Source organism: Macaca mulatta, chromosome 4 (genome assembly GCF_049350105.2).
Source record: "Macaca mulatta isolate MMU2019108-1 chromosome 4, T2T-MMU8v2.0, whole genome shotgun sequence".
In the NCBI taxonomy this organism is placed as follows: Eukaryota; Metazoa; Chordata; class Mammalia; order Primates; family Cercopithecidae; genus Macaca; species Macaca mulatta.
The window spans coordinates 121846058-121867210 of record NC_133409.1 but is presented as its reverse complement, the minus strand read 5'-3'; the positions used below and the strand labels follow the sequence as shown (position 1 = coordinate 121867210).

The window sequence follows — 21153 nt, the reverse complement described above, 5'->3', positions numbered from 1 at the left end:
AGCCGAGATTGCACCAATGCACTCCAGCCTGGCGACAGAGCGAGACTCCGTCTCACATAAATAAATAAATAAATGTGCACATGTGAAAGCAATGATCTTTTTTAATTTTACTTTTTATTGTGAAAATTTAAAAACATACATAAAAGCAGAGCGAGAACAGTATCATAAGCCCTCTTGTACCCATCTCCTAGCATTCATAATTATTAGCATTTTGTCATTCTTCTTTTATCTAGTCTCCATCCGTTATTTTTAATCTTAATTATTTTTTCTGGAGTTTTAAAAATAAAATTCTAGATAACAGACAGTTTCACCTATATGAATGTCCACATGAATTTCTAAAAAACAAGGGTTTTATAGAAAACATAGCCCAATACAGTTATCACACTAAACAAAAATTTCTAATGGACTTAAATATTTAGTCTATTCAATTTTCTCTAATTGCTTTAAAATGTCTTTACGTTTCAGTTATTAGTTTGTTCAGTTGTTTACTAGCTTGTTCAATCCAGAATCCAAAGAAAATCTACACATTGTATTTGTTTCATGTGTTTTTTAAGTCTCTTTTATCAATAATATTTCGCCTTCCCTTTCTAGTTTTTTTTTTTTTTTTTTTTTTTTTTTTTTAATGTCATTAACCTAATGAAGAAACTGGGTCATTTCACTTTCAGAAATTTCCACCTTCTGGATTTCCCTGATGGCATATGCATAGTGAAGGGCACAACAATCTTAAGACCTTATCTGAAAATAATCAGAAATATCTTCTTAAAGCAGTACACAAAACTTTGTATCATAGGCTTTTCTTTAAATATGTGTCAAAAGTATTGGCTGGGCATGGTGGCTCAGGCATGTAATCCCAGCACTTTAGGAGGCTGAGGCTGGAGGGCGGGTCACCTGAGGTTAAGAGTTCAAGACTAGCCTGGCTAACACGGCGAAACCACGTCTCTACTAATAATACAAAAATGAGCCCAGCGTGCATGGTGGCACATACCTGTAATCCCAGCTATCCGGAGGTGGAGGTTGCAGTGAGCCAAGATCGTGCCACTGCACTTCAACCTGGGGACAGAGTCAAACTGTGTCTATAAATAAACAAATAAAGTATAATCAGGAAGGACTCTTTTGTCTGGCCTCACATATATGATTGTGTCAGCTTCCAGAGATCACCTGAAGCAAGTTCCTGGGTATAAGCTTTCTGCTATATCCTCCTCTCAACCTCTACACATTGCCATGCTCCAGAGATCAATCTCTGCTCCTTTTATCCCTCTGTCTACATTTACACCTTAGGTAATCTAATCTAGTACTGTGGCTTTAAGTATCATCTAGTGTATGCTGATTGCTTGAAAAATTCATAACTTCAGCTCTACCATAACTCCTGAATTCTAAGCTTTTATATCCAACTATTCATTTTAAAGTCTCGCTTGGATATCTCACAGATATTTCCAACATAAAATTTATGAAATGCCTACCACGGAATCATTGTACCCCTGCACCCTAATCTGCTCCCACACCAATCCTCTCCAAATCCAGCAAATAATACCATCTTTCATCCTGTTACTTAGATGCCAAATCTTGAACTTCTTAACTTCTTTCTCCTTAGTCCTGGATCTAATCTATTAGTATACCTTGTCAGTTCTACTTACAAAAGATAGTCTGGCTGTGTTTAAATCTCCTTCAATCCTATTATCACCACTCTGGTCCATGCAACACTATTTTTCCCAGCCTCCTGGATTTCTGCAATGGAGTATCTGTAATCTTCGCTTTTATAGGCATTCAACCATAATTGTTCACTCTTGTTTGGCTAAAATTCATTTTCCTTAAAGTAGTTTGAGCAATGTGTAAGACAAATCCAAGAATAGAAAACAAAGATGTAGTAGAGTGGATTAACAAAGCTGAAAATGATTAAAAATGATAACAAAATAGACAAGCCTTTGGTAAACTAATCAAAATTGTAGAAGGTAGAACCTTAGAAAAATGAGGAAAAAATGTTGATATAGCTATAAATAAATACAAAGGACCTGAAAAAGAGAATAATAAAAATAAAAAGTTTTTATTACTAAATAGGAAAATGTATACATTATGAACAATTTTCTAGGAAACTATAACAACTAATTAGACTCGAGAGAAAATAGAAAATATGAATAGGTTTATTGAAAATCATGCAGTGGGATACTACTTCACACCTAATGAGATATAAATAATCAAAGAGTCAGATAATAACAAGTGTTGGAGAGGAAGTGAAGAAATTAGAACCTTTATACATTACTGTTTAGGAATGTAAAATGGTACCGCTGCTTTGGAAGACAGTTCAGCAATTCTTAAAATTGTTAAACACAGGCCAGGCATGGTGGCTCACGTCTACATTCCCAGCACTTTGGGAGCCTGAGGCAGGTGGATAGCTTGATGCCAGGAGTTCCAGGTGGCCAGACCAGCATGGCCAACATGGCAAAACCCCGTCTCTACTAAAAATACAAAAATTATCCGGGCAAGGTGATGCACACCTGTAATCCCAGCTACTTGGGGGACTGAGGCACGAGAATCGCTTGAACCCAGGAGGCAGAGTTTGCAGTGACCCGAGATTGCGCCACTACACTCCAGCTTGGGTGACAGAGTGAGACTCTGTCTCAGAAAAAAAAAAAAAAAAAAATTGCTAGACACAAACTTGTCACAGGACCAAGAAATTTCATTTCTTTTCTTCTTCTTTTTTTTTTTTTTTGAGACGGAGTCTCGCTCAGTCGCCCAGGCTGGAGTGCAGTGGCGGGATCTCGGCTCACTGCAAGCTCCGCCTCCCGGGTTTACGCCATTCTCCTTCCTCAGACTCCCGAGTAGCTGGGACTACAGGCGCCCGCCGCCACGCCCGGCTAATTTTTTGCATTTTTTAGTAGAGACGGGGTTTCACTGTGTTAGCCAGGATGGTCTCGATCTCCTGACCTCCTGATCCGCCCGCCTCGGCCTCCCAAAGTGCTGGGATTACAGGCGTGAGCCACCGCGCCCGGCTAAGAAATTTCATTTCTAAGTATAACCACAAGAGAAGTGATGGTGTATGTCCACACAGAAGCTTGTATATGAATGTTTATGTCGCATTATTCATAAAGGCCAAAAAGTAGGAACAACTCAAATGTCCATCAATGTCAATGGATCAAAATTGTGGTATACCCATACAAAAAAATATTATTGGTAATAAAAAGAAGTGAGGTACTGATGCTTGCTATAACATGAACAAACCCTGAATACATTTTAAAGCTAAGTAAAAGAAGTCAGTCACAAGAGACCATGTTATGTGATTCCATTTGTAAGAAATGTCCAGAATAGACAAATCCAGAGACAATTAATGACATATTAGTGGTTGCCTAGGGCTGGTGAGGGAATAAAGCATGGGTGGTAATGACCAAAAGGCATGGATTTTTTTTTTTGGCAGTATGAAAATGATCTAAAATTGACTGTGGTGATGCTTGTACAATTCTGTGCTAAATGCGCTAAATATACTAAACAAAGTACTAAAAAATCATTGAATGGCACACTTTAAATGGGCAAATTATATGGTATGTGAATTATATCTCAATAACAACTGTACTAAAAAAATCAGATGTCACTTTTTGCTTTTAATACTCTCATAGCTTCTCATTTTATTTATAGTAGATTCTAAACATCTTGCCTTGTTCTTGCCAATCTCTCATCTTCCTGTCTTGCACCCTATACTCGAGTCAGAATAGTCTTCTTTCTGCTTCTAGAACCTCCCAAATGTGTTACTACTATAGTATCTTGGAATTAGCCTTTTCTTCTTCTAGAATGTTCTTCTCATATGACTTCCCTGGTTGTCTGCTATCACACAATTTCACCTTTTCAACTCCCAACCCCTCCTTTAGTTTGATGAAATCCTCTTTTCTGGCCCTCCCTTCCAATCTTTCCAATATGTCTTCTGAATTCCAATTTGTGATCAACCAAGTTTTCTACATATTTCTATTGGTGAGACTTCCTGAAAAAAATGTCCTTGTGGAGCCTGGACCCTCCAAGCAAATTTTACATTTTCTCAAGGCTCTCTCTCTTCTGTGTAGACATTAAGTTGTACACAATATTTTACAACCTTTTTCTTCTGTTATAGTTGGAATTTAAACACAAATTGTAAACAAGTTATTGGCTTTTAGTGAAGTAATTTGAAAGACTTATGAGTGGGCACGTAGCTCAGGAATGCTAGAATGGTCCCTTTTGAGAAAAGGCATGGCTCTCTTCAGCCCCATAAGAAGCAGGTCCCTAACCCTCATTCCAAAGGCAGCCTTGCCTAATGGACATGCATTCTGCTGTTGCTCCAATTTACTGTGCTTCCAGTTGAAGGTGCTTCTCCACCTTTGGACTGGTTGATGTAGCATCTTGGGAAACCACAAACTGCAGGGAACACTTAACCTTTAGTCTTCTGCCTGGAATAGGGAGAGCTGTAACATTTGCTGTGCTTTTAAACTAAAGACCCTTCCTTTTGCTTCTCTACTTTCTGGGCCTAGGAGCATGCAACATAAACTTGCTTTCAATCATATCTTGTGATTCTGATTCTGAATGTGCTCAGAGTACAAACAATTGCTATAGCAACTGGGAAACCAGTCTTTAATCAGATAAAATTTGTATTTCACTATCCCTTATCAGGTGCCCTTTGCCTCTTTGTTGTAACTGAAGTCTGGTAGATTCATTTTGAGGAAATTTTTGTGCGTGGTTTGAGGTGGGGGTCCAAACTCCATTCTTTCGTAGGTGGCTGATTAGTGGTTCCCAGTACTATGTGTTGAAAAGACTATTCTTTTCCCATTGTATTCTTCGCACTCTTGTCAAAAGTCTTTTGAAAATAGACACATGGTTTTATTTCTAAACTTTCAATTCTATTCCATTGAAGTATATGTCTATCTTTATGCCAGTACCACACTGTCTTGATTACTGTTACTTCATTATAAGCGTTGAAATCAGGAAGTATGTGTCCTTCACCTTTCCACTTCTTTTTCAATATATTTTGGCTATTCTGGGTTGTTTCTTTATAGGTATAGCTTTTCTTTTTGTGTACATATAAAAAATGCACATTTTTTTTCCTGTTATGCTACTTAAATGTTTTATATTTTTGTTGGAATTTATTTTCCCTACTGTACTCTACTGATGATTGCTGTTTATGGGAAAGCCATTATTTTTTTTCACTGATTTTTAAATAGTATCAAGGCAACTCTTTACTGCTAGCAGTTGTCTCACTGATTCTCTTTGTTAGGCAGTTTTTATTATATGCAAATAATGATCTTTTGTGTCCTTTCCTTTTCTATAGCTACTATTTCTATTCTTGCCTTTTAGTATTGGCTAATATTGAATAATGGTGGTGATAGTGCCAGCCTTATGTAACCTGGTTTGAATGGGGATGCCTCTATCTTTTCACCATTAAGTGTGAGGGATACATCATTGAACTGCATCTTTAAAGGATGCAGGAACAATTCAGATAAAATGAGAGGAGGTATTATGTGGCTTTTGGGGTCATTTGGGATGGGGCATTCCTGTCAGAAGGAGCAGCACGAGCAAAAACTTTAGGTTGAGGGACATTGTGTGGATGTGTGTAGAAAACAGGAAGTAATTAGGTATTGTTGTATCATAAGTTAAAAAGCAGGAAATAGGGAGAGAAGAGACTGAAGAGTTGGCAAGGACCAATCCTAAAGGGCCTTGGTTACATTAAGAAGTTTGGATTTTAATTTTTCGAGATGGAGTCTCGCTCTGTCGCCCAGGCTGGAGTGTAGTGCTGCGATCTCGGCTCACTGCAACCTCTGCCTGCTGGGTTCAATCAATTCTCCTGCCTCAGCTTCTCAAGTAGCTGGGATTACAGGCATGCACCACCACACTCAGCTAATTTTTGTATTTTTAGTAGAGACAAGGTTTCCCCATGTTGGCCAGACTCTTGACCTCAGGTGATCCACCTGCCTCAGTCTCCCAGAGTGCTGGGATCACAGGTGTGAGCCACCATACCTGGCCTGGATTTTGTTCTTTATATTTTGGAGAATTATGAAAAGATTTCAAGTAGGGAGGTAATATTGTCACTGAGGGACAAAATCGCAAACAGTTTCTTTGTTAAAAGAGTTTTATTTTCATGGCTGCAACATGTTCAATTCAGATAATGAATCATTTGTAGTTCCCAAAACACATCAAGTTCTCTGGTACATCTTTGACCTTGAGGACATCCCTTTTGTCAGAAAAGGCCCCCATACCCACTCCAGGTCAAATAAAACACGAATATGGGTCTTCTACACCAACTGCTGTCACACCAGGCTGAATCCTAATTATCTACTGCCACTCTTCTGAGTTCTTTGAAGGCATGAACAATACCATTTATTTCTGAAACCTATTGGGGTGCATAATGGAATAAATGAATAAACAAATGAGCAAATGAAGTGTGTTGGCAGGGACAGTAACGCAGAGGAGCCTAAAGAGATAAGGTCACAAAGACAGTTAATCATAGAGTTAGTTAAAAATCTGATGCCTCAGGTCTCTCTCTGCTCTTTTCCTGTGCCTTAAAGTTGCTGAAGTTGACAAAGGTGCTTTATAGCTTGCACAGTCCTGATGCGTGGAAAAGCTTTATTTTATTGTTTGATCCAGCCTTCCTAGGCCGCACCCCTTCAACAGAGGTAAGCTATGGAAATTTTCACCTCCCGATGGGGCTTGCACTTCTTTTCACCCACTGTTTACTGCTGAAAGCCTGAGTAGCTGCGGCCCATCTTTCTGGAGAAAGTAGGAAAAAAAATGTGTGGAAGGGAGCAAGCCGATGATGTAAGAAAAAGTGTTGTAACTTAAGCCTCCAAGTTCAATCATAATCTCAGTAAAATGAGTTTGAGTTATTTTGTTTTTTATTTGTTTGTTTTTCATCTCTGTCACTCTGTCTCCCAGGCTGGAATGCAGTGGCGCCATCTTGGCTCACTGCAACCTCCACCTCCCGGGTTCAAGCCATTCTCCTGCCTCAGCCTCCAGAGCAGCTAGGATTACATGCGACCGCCACCATGCCCAGCTAATTTTTGTATTTTTAGTAGAGATGGGGTTTCACCATGTTGGCCAGGCTGGTCTCGAACTCCTGACCTCAGGTGATCCACCTACCTCAGCCTCTCAAAGTGCTGGGATTACAGGCGTGACCCACCAGGCCTGGCCGAGTTTGAAATCTTTTGACCCCACTGTTTTGATTCTGTGTTTAAGCATATAAACATTTAAATCTAATCTAAACTAACACAAAAGTATGTGTGTTTAGAAAGTGTTTGCCAGAAAAAACTTCATTAAATAAATTTAATATTTTTATTGACTTTCTGCTCATAGTAGCTAATTCTTCCAATTTTTTCCCCCATATTTAGTGTAGTGATACTGTAGGGAGCAATGTTTCAGTGATGACAAGCTTTTTTCGTATCAAAATTGACTTTTGTATCTACATTGCGTACTGTTTTCCACAGTCTTAATCTCTGCCAGGCTCAGTTTTCTTAGATCAACCTTTTGCAAGATGAAAATTTTATCAACTTTCCTTCTTTCATAATTTTTTAGTTAAATACAAATACACTGTCAGTTTTAGCCATTATCAATTACTCTGTCTTGTTTTCCTACCAAATTTAATTTTCCCAAGTTAATCTGGAGTTTTCTTTCTTTTTTTTTTTTTTTATTTTGAGAGAGAATCTCACTCTGTCACCCTGGCTGGAGTGCGATGGCGCAGTATCAGCTCACTGCAAGTTCTGCCTCCTGGGTTCACGCCATTCTCCTGCCTCAGTCTCCTGAGTAGCTGGGACTACAGGTGCCCACCACCACGCCTGGCTAATTTTTTTGTATTTTTAGTAGAGACGGGGTTTCACCATGTTAGGCAGGATGGTCTCGATCTCCTGACCTCGTGATCTGCCCATCTCGGCCTCCCAAAGTGCTGGGATTACAGGCGTGAGCCACCACACCTGGCCTGGAGTTTTCAATGTTACTGATACAATCTGATTTTCCAATAAGTCCTGTGTGCAGTTATAGCTGTTGCCAGTATTATTATGCTGGTTCTTCTACTAACCTTTCTATGAATTGGGTATAAGATAAATAGTTCGTGTTTACATCTGGAAGCAAAAAGCAAAGATCATTAATGGACAAATGTGAATCTGGGCGCTTGGCTGGTTCAAAATAACAGAATCAAAACATCATGCCTATGGCAAGCTTGTTGACTTTTTTAGGATCAGAAATCTTTGCTTTGTAAATGTGACAGTCTTATGATTCTTACATTTTCTTTTAATCTCCATTTTGTTTTACCTTAAATTTACTAAAACTTCTCTGAGAAGGTAAGTCTTCCTCAGCCCTTCTAAGGGATTTTTCCAGCTAGTAGTCTCCCTTATCAAGTTCTACTCTATTGAATTCCTTTGGGGTTGGATTTTGTTTATAACAATAATTTTATTCTTTCCAAATGCCCTTTTGAAATCTCACACTGAGATCCACCAGAAGAGTAAAGATAACATTAGGCTTATTTTTATAATTCATCCCAGACATCCCAAGTGAGAATTAAAAAAAAAAAAAAAAAACAACACCTCATTTCTATTTTCCTTTCTCAAAAACACATTACAACAATATTGTAAAACAAAGTCTTGAGGGATTCATTAGTCAAGACATGGGGTGAAACTCTAGGAATCCAGTGGAATCAGGACAACCCAAACCTCCTTTGTAGAAGAGCATTTGGTATTGGGAGTGCTTAAAGTATCAGAAGACTAGAGAGAGGAAAGAACAGATCTTCACCGCATGCCTGTGACTTATTCTTCCACCCTGCACTAATCTTACAATGTGGGCTGCGGTTGGTCTAAGGCTTAAATCAACAAGTACTGTAAAGGTTTTAAAACAGTGCAGACCACACAGTAAGGTGCTCAGCAGGTACACTGGCTGAATACTGTAATGGTCCTGCAGATAAAAGCCACAAACTCTGTCCCTAAGGAGCTCCTTTTGGTTGGAGTGACTGACAAGCAACAATTACTTCACAGTGCTTATTAAAGGCTGAGATGGGGTTAGCTCAAGTGTCTGTGGAAGCAGACCAGTGGGTCTGCTCGACCAGTGGGTCTCAAAACTTTTTGTCTCTGGACCTCCACACAATATTTGTTACTACAAATAATGTATTTATGAAAAGTATATTTTCCAAATTAATAAAAAGAGTGATATTTAAAATTTTTGCAAATTTCCTCAATGTCTGGCTTAATAGAAGATGGCTGGATTCTCTTATCTGTTTCTGCATTGAATCAGCTGCTATATGCTGTTTTGGTTGAAGGGTGGGAAGAAAATTTGGCCTTAGACACATGCTCCTGGCAAAGAAATGGAGGCTCTTTTGAAAGGTCTTGGCGACCCCTCAGGGAAACCTGGGACCATATTCTGAAGACTGCTTACTGGATACCAAGAATGTTTCTTGGAGGTAGCAGTTTGAGTCTTGAGGTAGACCAGCCATGCAGGGTGAGGGTAACGGAGGTAGTTAATGGTAAGGCTGCTGTGTCGAGCCAGCACAGATATTTGGGCAGAGGGCTCATCTACTCCATCCTACTCTACCATTCTTGAACTCACAGTCAATTAATAAAAAGTACCTGGGGTTGGGGAGCTGCGCATGAATATTATATTAACTGTGATGCCTTAGTGCTTATTAAGATCGAGAAAAAGCGCTCCTCTGATTCGCCCCTTCCGACGGCCCGGAGGTGTGAGCTAGAAGCCCGCAGGCGGTGCCGCGTCCTCGGAAGACAGGGAGGGGTGCGGCAGCGCCGGGGAGTGCAGCAGCCCGGGGCCCCACGGAGGCGCGGCGCTCGAGGCCCCACAGCGCGCAGGCGCGGCAGCGACGCAGGCCGCGGCCCCCGGAACGGTAAACAGTGGGGTCACGTGACGCGGCCCCTCTCCAGCTCCCGCGCCGCCGCCGCACGCCGATGGCTGCGGGGTCTCGCGCCGTCGCACAGTCCCCACGCGGCAAGCGACCTTCGGGCTCAGGGCGGCGGCGGCTGCAACGAGGATTAGGAGGGCGGCGCGGAAGCCAGAAATAGTGTCGTCAGCAGCAGCTATTCCGTCCCAGGAGGAAAAGAGGCTGTGGCAGCGACGCCGACGTCCTGCGCGTACCCCCTCTCCGCGGCACCCACCGGGCCCCCTCCTCCTCCTCTTCGGCGGCGGCAGCGTCCACCATCTTCCTCTTGCTGCCAGTGGTAGCGCTCGTCTGGCGGAGCTGGGTGAGTTGCGGCTGTGGCCGCGGCCAGGGAGACGGGCAATCCTCCCCTCCCCCATCCCCTTCCACACGCACAGCGCCTCCGCGGGCCTCTCCGCCCCTCCCGCGGCGGACTCTCCGCGCTTTTCTCCCGCGCAGCCGAGAGATCGCCTCTCCGGCCTCTTGCGCAACGTTCTCGGCCTACCTGGGCCGCGCCTCTGCCGCCTGTGGACCATCTGGACCGCGGGCTGGGGAGGGAGTCGCAGCGACGCGGTCGCCAGGCGGAGGGTCGGGACCGCGGCCTCTCTCCCGACCACTGGTACCCAGCCGTCTGCCGCGAGTGCGCCCCGCTGCCGCTGAGGCACGGGCGCGCAGGCCCAAGGCACGGCGGGCGCTGCCTGGAAGGCCCTGCTCGAAGGCCCCCGGATCCGGCTTAGGGCCTCTTCCCTTTCAAGGAGCCCTAGCATGGAGCTTTGGGCCTTGGTTTCGGGAAACTGGGACTGGCCCTGGCTGCTAGGCTGCTCCCTGCCGCTGCTTTTTGGAGACGAGAGTTGCTGTTCCATTTATCCACCAGTTAACGCGCGCTTTTGTGCCCGGGACCCAAACTGTCGACTCCTTTTGCTTAGTTTGAAATGAGAAGCCTAGACTCTTGCCTTCCGATAATACATGTAATTTAGTGAACCACTTGTCGATACGTACGTGTTAATGGTGCTAAATAACTGATCACCTGACACGGGGGGCGGGGGCGGTGCGGAGAGTAGAAAGGGAGAGAATGTTGATATCGCGCAGAGTCCTGTGTCCCTCCTTTCCCTCAGGATGTGTTGCCGGGTCAGGTGACCTTTTTCCGTCTTTGGGCTTTTAAATGCCAATTCCTAGAGACTTTAGATTGGGGTGGTTATTAGTGCTTTCCAATAGTCACGCGTAGAATATGTTCATGGATTAATGTTAAGTGGCAACACTGCTTTAATATTCTAGTCCTAATCTGCATTACATGTAGAGGTATTTAATTTAAAAAGAACAATTATTGAGCCTTCTCTAAATACTAACTTTACTATCTTAAGTTAAATTTAAAAACCAGTGCAGTAAACTCCATAGGGAGTACTTATACAGTACGTTGTTGTATTTAATTACTATTTTGGGGTGGAACTTGTCTTCCCTTTGTCAAAATGATTGCTTAGAATCTAACAAAACTACGCCTCAATCATTCATTTTTTGATTCCTGAATGAAATGTTTGGAACTGTGAAAATATTTGTAGAAAAAGATGTGTGTTTGTGATAGAGCGACATGTTAAGTCAAAGAACCAGAAACCTTTCTATTGTAGTATACTTATGTTTTTGAATTTATAGCTGCTTTCCACAGCACAAAAGGTGTTAAGATTATTGTTAAATAGTAATTTTTAACTTTATTTATCACTTAGACCTTTGCCCCCTAATTTTTCTCTTCATTCATCTGTTTACTGGTTATATATTACCATAATGATTCTTTACTTCATTATCATCATTGTCATTTTCACTGTTATTATTTTACAATACATACTTCATTTTCTGGTGATAGTAGCAGAGTTTAGTGGCAGAGACTTTTAGGAGTGATGATTGCTCTGATTGAGCCACACAATCAGTCCTGAAATCGGCTACTTTTATTTAAAAAGATTGCAGCTTTAGATTTTAAGCTTTTTCAGATAGCTGTACCCGGTGATTTGTCAAAATGATAAAAATGAGCCAGTGATGGGACCAAAGTTTGCCTCTTATTTACATTATTTATAGGTTCATTTATTGAAGAATAGAAAAATGTAGTTTATTTTACTGCTTTTGCATACACCTGAATTAGTTATGTATTCTCTCTTGTTGGGATAGACCTCAGATAACTTTATCATGTTGATCTTACGGTATATTTATATGTTGCATAATCGGAAAAGTCACCTATGAGAAGTGTTTTATGTAAATGTAGGTAAAAAATTGGTTTGATCACATGCACATTTCAAGATAGAAAAATCGAAAGGAATTTGTCTTTAATCATTTCAAACCATGTTATTAAAATTAAAATTTTATTGAGTATTGGAATCCCCTAGGAAAGGTTGACAGTCTTTGACTTTCACTTATGTAATGTATTACTTATAAAAGTTGGGAGGCAGCAAGTGACAATTTGGAGTGTTGCAAAATCAAGAGCTTAGATTTTTTTCATAGTATGAGGCCTATTTGGAAAAACTGGTAAATGAAAATTATACATACAATTCTGTGTTTCAGTTACTAAAATAGATGATGTTTATCTTCCTTAACATGGTGGGATGGTGTTTGCTTTTTTGATGTATTTTGCTTTCTTAAGATCCATTTAAATTTCTCATAAAATCCTTTTTACATATGTTTTTTCTGGAGATAACTTTTCTGTTTTTTAATGAGATTATGAGATTTTTTGGTCAACGTTTAGGTTTGTGTGTTACCAATAACTATTTCACCACACAGTGTCAAGGAGTTCAGGATTCTTGGGGTGCTGATTTCTAACAGTTTTTATTCATCCGCATTTCAAGAATTCTTTCTGACAAGTGGCTACTGGATTTTTTTCTTTTCTGGAAAAGTACGTCTTGGACTATGTTTCTCTTACTTCTTCTTGGAGCACCCTCTCAGAATTCTGGAGTATCTTTTCAGAAGGATAGACACTTTTTCAACTATAAAAATTACTTGGCAAACTGTTAGACATTTATGATACTGTTGCATTTTTGAGAACACAGTCAAAAAATATTCTTTAATTGTTGCCCTTTGATTACACACGGAAAGATATTGAGAGTATTGATGTGATTAAACATACATGAGACCCCAAAACTGTTTCTATTCTCAGTAAAGATATAGACTGGGAAACAAGATTCATGGACATCCGATGTTAATCAGTGTATTAGAGTTAAAGGGGGAAATATCAAGAGTTTTAAAAGGCATTGTATGAGGCATTGCTTTATGTGTGGACCTGACAGTTACTGTCCTGCGTAATGTGTTTAATTTAGACCATTTTTAATGGTATCTTAAAATTTTATGACTATTATAGAATGAAGAGTGGATATAGAGAAATAGTTGAGTAAAAATTTTAAGATATTTCCAGAAGTTTTAACCTGTTGGCATAATTTAACTTTATTAGACAGTTTTGAAGAGCATGGTAGATTATACAGAAAGGCTGAACTTTAATGTTTTAATTCACTTGTAATTTATGTGAGCTGGGCACATGAAAACATAAAGTTTTAGACTGAAAATAAATGGAAAAGTTTGTAGCTGATAAATTGCTTTTCCTCTAATGATGTTCATATGCACTGAGGCTAACATTTTGTTTTTTTTATGTGTAGAGGGTGGCTAAGTGCATATTCCTGCTTTATTTTGGAAGAAGGATGAGTCACTTTTGTTTCTAGCATTTTTTAAGATTTCATTAATGATACATTAAAAGCATAAAAATTAATGTGTAGAGTGCATTATATAGAGTGTAAAGTGTAGGCTCAGGAATGGGTTCAAATGTGGGAATATTGGGTATGTGACCTTGGGCAAATTATGTAATTATCTGGGTCTCAGTTTGCTCTAAAGAGAAAGGACTAATAATTGCGCGTACCTTACAGGGCCGCTGTGAGGAACTAATGAGATAATGCATATGATACCCAGGGCCTGGCGTATAGTGTGTGCCAGGTACATGTTAGCTCGGGCTGTTACTACCTAGGCCATAGTTTTAATGATGAGCTAGGTCCACTACTTTGGTGGTTTATTCAAATTCCTAATGCTTATAATGTCAGTTATGATATAATGCCAATATAGTTGTAAACTTTGAAGTTAACTTATTCTTGTTACTGTTGGCTACTGTAATTCTGCGTTTGCCAGTTTCAACATCTTCTAATCCTTTCCTAGGGCCTTAGGTCTGCTTTGGTCTAAGTTGTCTTTGTGCAGCAGACACCTTGATATCTTCTTTTTACCAGATACGTTTAGAAAAGAAGTTATGATCCTTGCTTTCTTTAATGATGTCTTGCCACTAGATTCTAATTAACGAAACTGAACCAGAATTTGAAGTGGGGGTGTAGAGTAGATGACTAGGTTGAATTGCTTTGTAGAATGGTACTTTGTAGTATTGTGTCATACCACATGATCTAACCACTTACTAATTTTTGACTCTGTCCTCGAAGGATAACCTATGATTCATCTTCAGTGTTGTTATACCATAGTGGTTAAGAACTGACCTTGGTGTAATGCAGAGTAGATTTGAGTCCTGGCTCTGTCACTTATTTATTTGGTAATATTGGGTGTAACTTTGCTATTTAGCCCCTCTCTTGTAAATTGGGAATGATAGTACCTGCGTAATGGTTTGGTTCTGAGGATTAAATGGCATGATGCATTTAATTTGTTTAGCATAATGCCTTGCACACAAGTCAACATCCAGTGAATTTAACCTTATAAACAGATAGGGCAGTCATAAGCGCATTGACTCTTAAATGAAATTTTCTGGGTTCAGATTTTAGCTCTGTTTTTCCTGTAGGAGATAGCTTAAACAAATAAAAACAAACAACTTTTAGCTCCGTCACCTACTATGGCAAATCATTTAATCTCTTTGATCCTAATTTAATTTTATTTCATTTTTTATATAATTAGGATAATAATATAAGGTTGTTTTGAGGATTAAATGAATAAATGTAGAGCAGAATTTCTTAAACTTGGCACTGTTGACATTTTTGGCTGGATAATTTTGTGTGTGTGTGGGGGGCTGTCCTAGTGCTTTATAGTATGTTTACTAGATGCAAATAGCACCCTTTCCAGTTGTGATGACCCAAAATGTCTCTAGACATGGCAAATATTCTCTGCATGGGCATACTCACCTCTGATTGAGAATTATAGATATAAAGCATGTAGAACAATGCCTGTCTTGAAGTTTGAGCACAAGAAGTTTTGTTTTATCATTATTATTATTAGTTGTTTTGTTCTTCTGCTACTGCCTATTAGGAATTTGTTTTTAGTAAGCATGCCTGATGAAATTGCTTAATTTAAACGATGGTACAGGGGCTGAAGGCATCAAGTGTGCTCTGCTTTTAAGACCATTGTACTTCTAGGACTTTGCCTGGATTGCTCTTCAGCATTTATGCATTGGTAACTACCTCACTTCAGAACGCTGTGAGGCCTTCACTTACTATCATAGACCAATCCCCCATCACCACCACTATTACTATTGCCCTGTATAACTTTTCGTCAGAGATACTAGTCTCCTGATATATTTGTGCTCCCCTCACACCACCCCCCTACACACACACCCACAGACACAAATGTGGACTACGTGAGAGTGTACTTCATCTTAGTACATAACCTCTTTGGCCTTTGATAGCCTTAGTGATTTATTGTTAGGCGTGTATGTGTGTGTGTGTTTTAGGAAATAATAGAATTCATAGGTTTACTTTGAAGGTGTTTTTAAAAAGCTGGGATAGAGAATTTTAATTTGCTCTTAAAGTGAGTTTTCATAAAGTGTAATTTTTTTTTTTCGAGATGGAATTTTGTTTTTGTCGTCCAATCTGGAGTGCAACGGTGCGATCTTGGCTCACTGCAACCTCTGCCTCCCAGATTCAAGCTATTCTCCCGCCTCAGCCTCCACCACGCTCAGCTAATCTTTTTTGTCTTTAGTAGAGACGGGTTTTCGCCATATTGGTCAGGCTGGTCTCAAACTCCTAACCTCAGGTGATCTGCCCGCCTCGTCCTCCCAGAGTGCTGGGATTACAGGTGTAAGCCACGGTGCCTGGCCTAAAGTGAAATTTTTTTTTTGCTGTTGACACTTTCTAAATCTCATCTTTTTGCATTCTATTAATACTTGAAACACTTATAAAATAATTAGGCTGTTTTGTTAGTATAAACTAAACCTGGCTTCAGTATAATTCTCTGAGAATTACAGATGAAACATATTTTAAAGCAGGAAATATCTTTGGACTCAGATTAAATTTTATTTGGCAAATTAGTACTAATTATTTTTAGTTGTATTCTGAGTCTTTATAAATAGTCCATTAGGACCAAACTCAGCCATTTGTAATTAAGAGATGGTGTTCCATTTGCCTGGAATATCCTCTGGATCTTTAGGATCCAGCTTACACATCACCTGCCTAGCCTTTGTTAGCTTCCTCAGTTTTACCTTCGTCTGTGATATTATTCGCAGCCCTTCAATACGGCACTTAGCATTTTGTTGTGATGTTTATATGTGTTGTATTTGTTTATATATATTTATGTTGTTTTGAATTGTGAGTTCTTTGACTTTTTGATGGGTTCGTTTCACTAGACTTAAAATGCTTTGTATTAGATGCTTAATACATGTATGAGTAAATGAATAATTTTGAATTATGCAGATTATTCATTTACATACTTAGCTGCATATATTCTGTTGTCTGTAAACATGAGTTTACCCAGAAACAATTTCTGACTTTAACATGTATATTCCCAAATTACCAATACTGATTTAATTGGATATACACATAACATTAGCCATTTAAAATTCACCCTATATAGGCTTATTATGTTTTATTAAATTTAGAATGCCAAATATAGGGGAGCATTTAAGTAGAATTTTAGTGTTAAGAAACAGAGATTTGTTTAAATTAGACAATTTGTTTAATTAACAAAGATACTAAATTGGCTCCTAATTTCCCCCCTTAATTAGATCCAATTGTCTTTGTTAGCCACATTACTAGGTATCCCAGAATGTTCTTAGTTTTTTTAAGACTTTATTTTGTAATAATTTTATATTTATAGAAAAGCTGCAAAGGGTGTGTAGTGTTTCTTATCTAGTTTCCCTGATTATTAACATCTGACATAAAGCTAGTGCCTTTATCAGAACAGATATTATTATTATTGGTGTATTACTGTTAACTAAATTACAGACTTTATTCTGATTTTACCAGTTTTTTTTGCTACTGTCCCTTTTCTGTTCCATGATCTAATCCAGGGTATCACATTGCGTTTAGTAGATTAGTGTATCCATTACAAGTGAGTAAATATTTCTACATTTGGCTAATTTGTTTGCTTATTTAGCATTAGAGTTACTTTATTTTTGAGACTGATCACTTTATATCTGAAACTGATTTTTAAAAATGAATTATATCTCCAATAAATGTTACTTTCAAGGGAGTTCTTTTGGATGGCTACATACTGTTCATTTTTGGCATTTTCTCTTTGGAATTACCTCCAGAGCCAGTTGGAACCACGTAAGAAAAATTATTCTCACTCATTTATAATAATTTTTCTTAAAACGTGTCCCACGAAACACTAGGATTATGATTTGTCCTGTGGAAATTGTCTTCTTTGGACTCACAAATGTGATAATGCTTTATTACTATGTTCTTAGAATATTCCCATTTTCATTAGCCTACTAAACGTGTCTCACACAATGGTAGCTGCTTAATAAACATTTGATGAATAAATAAACAGTATCGTTAAAGAAATGTAACTTCAGTCTGTCTCCACTTGTGACTGTGGAAACCTTTTTCCTGATAATGCCTGTTTCAATCCGGGGAAACATACTTTATAAGTCGTAATAGTTTTGACTTAAAAACAATACTGGAAACTTGACCCATTTTATTTACAATATGCTTTATTTAAAAAAAAATTGATCTTCAAGAAATACGTTACAGGCTCTGAAGCCATGAAAGGGTTTTGGGATGGTTTCACTCATAGCAGTATTATTGAAAACAAACAAAAAAATTGCTTGTTGATGACTAGTTATAATGGCCTGGTCTTCATTATAGCTGTGTGATCTTGAGCTTTGTGACCATAACTTCTGAATGTTGTGAATGTTCCCATCACTTGAAAGCTCACAGCGTATAATTGGTACAATAGGAAGACCTCATAGGAAGTTTGCAGAATTTGCTAGCCTCATGTTGCTGTGGTAACAAGTGCATTTACTTTTTCAGTAGATTCAGCATATCATTTTTTTGAAGGAAAGTTAGCCATTTGTTTCTAGAGCTGAAACTACCTTTTTTCTTTTTGATTGATCTGAGAAAAAAGATTACTAATTGGGATGCAACTCTCTGAAGTGGACGTGGCTTTGGCTTGCAGTACTGGATTCCAGCACATTCAGATAAATGAATTCATTGGTAGTTCTACTTAATTTTGTAAACATTTAGTAAATATTTTCATAAATTATTTTTAATTACCAGAATTTAATATACTAAAATTTTTTTTGGAACCTGAAAACATATAAGGCGGAAGTATTGGTGATGTATGATAATTGAGACTTTCTTTGGCGCTGAGATCATATAGTGTGGTAGGGAATTCTTAAAGGAACTTGTCCTGAGATTTCTTCAGCATTGCTAGTTACAGTTTTCTGTCAGTTGAGAAAATGCATGTAAAATAAGCAGCAAGTCTGTAGTTAGCATTTTCTTTCAGTGCTTTATTAACATTTCAATGTAAATAAATGGAAAAAAATGAGAAGAGATACCGAAACTCTTCTACTTAGAAGGGCATTAACTTTTGTGAGACAGGAAATTTTTCTTTTTTTTTTCTTTTTTTTTAATTGAGGTATAATAAATGCATTTGTTAAAAATGAACAGATTTCTGAAACCATTATTGCAATCAAGATTTAGGACATTTCCGTCATCTCTCAGGTATCCACGTTCCCTTTTTGCAATTCATCTTTTTTTTGGATTTTTTTTGTTTGTTTGTTTTTTGACACAGAGTCGGGCTCTTTCGTTACCAGGCTGGAGTGCAGTGGCTTGATTTTGCTGCAACCTCCGCGTCCGGTACTCAAGTGATCCTCCCAACTCAGCCGCCCAAGAAACTGGGACTACAGGCACGCGCCACCACACCTGGCTAATTTTTGTAGAGATGGGATTTCGCCTTGTTGCGTAGGCTGGTCTCCAACTCCTGGGCTGTAGTGATCTGCCCACCTCCCAAAGTGCTAGGAATACAGGCATGAGCCACTGGACCTGGCAGGAAAATTGTTTTTAGAGAGCCTTTAATAAGTCAGATCATCTCAGCCCTTAGCTCAGTGTGAAAGGGTGACACTAATGGGTATGGGCTGTGGAGCTTGAAACCTAGGCTAGAATTTTGGCTCTGTTTTGTGACTTTGGGGAAGACATTTAAATTATTCAAGTGCATTTTTTAAAATAATGCAAGGATGATAATAGACCCTATTTATTATTGGGGCTTAAATTATATAAATGTTGGTAAAATTTTTAGTACAGTATGACATATATAACCAGTAGCATGTATCTGAAATTCTTCCCTCAGTTTTGTAGGGGGAGAGAATTCAAGACTAGTTTGAGGAAATTTTGTTAGATTTGGAGCTAATCTCAAAACTCTTGGAATTAAGGAGCCCAAGATGTTATAGGTTAATCAGTGGAATTTTTTGGTTAAATTAATATTAGTTTTTTTTGGTTGACTTTCTACCCTCTAAAATATGTTGATTCAGTTTTCTCTCAAACCAGTTCAACTTAATTGGTTTAACTTTTCATAATTGAGGCTCCTGTAGAGCTTTGAAATGACTTTTGCTGAGCAATGTAGGTACAGTTCAAATGGGAGACTAACTTGATACTTGTATAGACCACACATAACTAAAATAAATCTAAATACATGATGTAGATTGTCTTTGTGTCATTTATCTTGTTTTTCTCCTAAAAGGGGACCTTGAAAAAAGGTGTATTTGTGCACATCTTTGTGTGCGTGTGTAGTTTTTTAAGTTTTGATTTGTTGGGTTAATAGTTTCTTTTTCATTTTCCGCCCCTACCCCCACAGTAAAAGCCCTTTGTCTATATGTATTACCTTTCTTTAAATAATTTTAATACTTTGTAAATAAAGCAAGGCCACTTTATGGTTTTAATAGGTATGGGATAAAAATTTAAACTACTTGATTTTAGCTCTTTTATGTGGACTTATTGTAAAAGCAGTGTCTGATGCTTAATTTGTGAAAAGGTTGTGGTTAAAATCAATTGTTTTTATGCTTTAAGCCTTGTAATTCTTTCTTATGTGTCAAGTTAATGGACTATATACATAGTTTTTTTTCTAAAAATAATGAACTGAGTAAACATTTAGTAGAATTTCTGGTAAAATGATATACTACATGCATGATGAAGAAACATTAGTAAAGATTTGTTCTACATTTCCAAATGTATATTCTAAAAACAAGTGAGGATTTTTTTTAAACAACAATTCAGAAATACCTTAAGTGTGTTCTTAGACTCAAAACTATTAAAATAATTTGGTATTAGGTGATTTTCAATTGATAGCTTTATTTCTTATGGTATTTTTTTTGTCTTTCTATAGGGCTGAAAGACACACAGAAGTCTTCATGGATATAGTTGATACATTTAATCATTTAATTCCTACTGAACACTTAGATGATGCCCTATTTCTAGGATCCAACCTGGAGAATGAAGTCTGTGAGGATTTTAGTGCAAGTCAAAATGTCTTAGAGGACTCGCTGAAGAACATGCTCAGCGATAAGGATCCTATGCTAGGATCTGCAAGTAACCAGTTCTGTTTGCCTGTTTTGGATAGCAATGATCCCAATTTCCAGATGCCTTGTTCAACAGGTAATTCTTACTTTTTTTTTTTTTTTAGTCTGCAATTTAAAATAAATTTTCAGCAGCTTTTTCTTTTTTCTTTTTTCTTTTTTTCTTTTTTTTTTTTTTTTTAATGAGGAGGGTAGTAGTAAATTTAGGGTTCTTTCCTTTGAATTTAGAGCTTCTTTTCCAGGCATCAGAATTAGAATTTAAACTAAATTTTCTTCCAAGGAGTGTGGAGTTATCCTCAAGGATATTATGGATATAGGTAGGGTGACCATATAATTTATTATCCAGTATGGTACACTTTTTAGAGTTACAGCGAGTACTTTAATAATTACATCATGACAACAGGTATAAATTGGGACTCTTGAATAAATAGGGATTGCCCGGCAAATTGAAACATGTGGTCACCTTAGGCCTGCTGGAGTCAGGGGGGATGGCTGAATTGACCTTTCTCAGCATACGTCCCAGCCCCTGAAATATTTACATTGTTTGATCCCATTTCACCTCCTT

The 21153-nt window shown here is 38.4% G+C and overlaps 1 protein-coding gene across 7 annotated transcripts in view; it reads left to right on the top strand.

The window, feature by feature from the left end:
- Window positions 1-10139: 10139 nt before the first annotated feature.
- PHF3 (PHD finger protein 3) overlaps window positions 10140-21153 on the top strand; it is an 85467-nt gene continuing 74453 nt past the window's right edge. For 4 of the 7 annotated variants that reach the window (XM_078001271.1, XM_015136634.3, XM_078001272.1 and 1 more), the window contains exons 1-2: window positions 10140-10178; window positions 20399-20667. Coding sequence is in view for 2 of the 7 variants with exons in the window: in XM_015136634.3 (XP_014992120.2) it covers window positions 20424-20667 (244 nt within the window). In the remaining 5 variants the exon portion in view is untranslated. The remainder of the gene's footprint in view (window positions 10179-20398; window positions 20668-21153) is intronic. The other 3 variants (XM_078001270.1, XM_015136636.3, XM_078001266.1) reach the window with 2 other exon arrangements.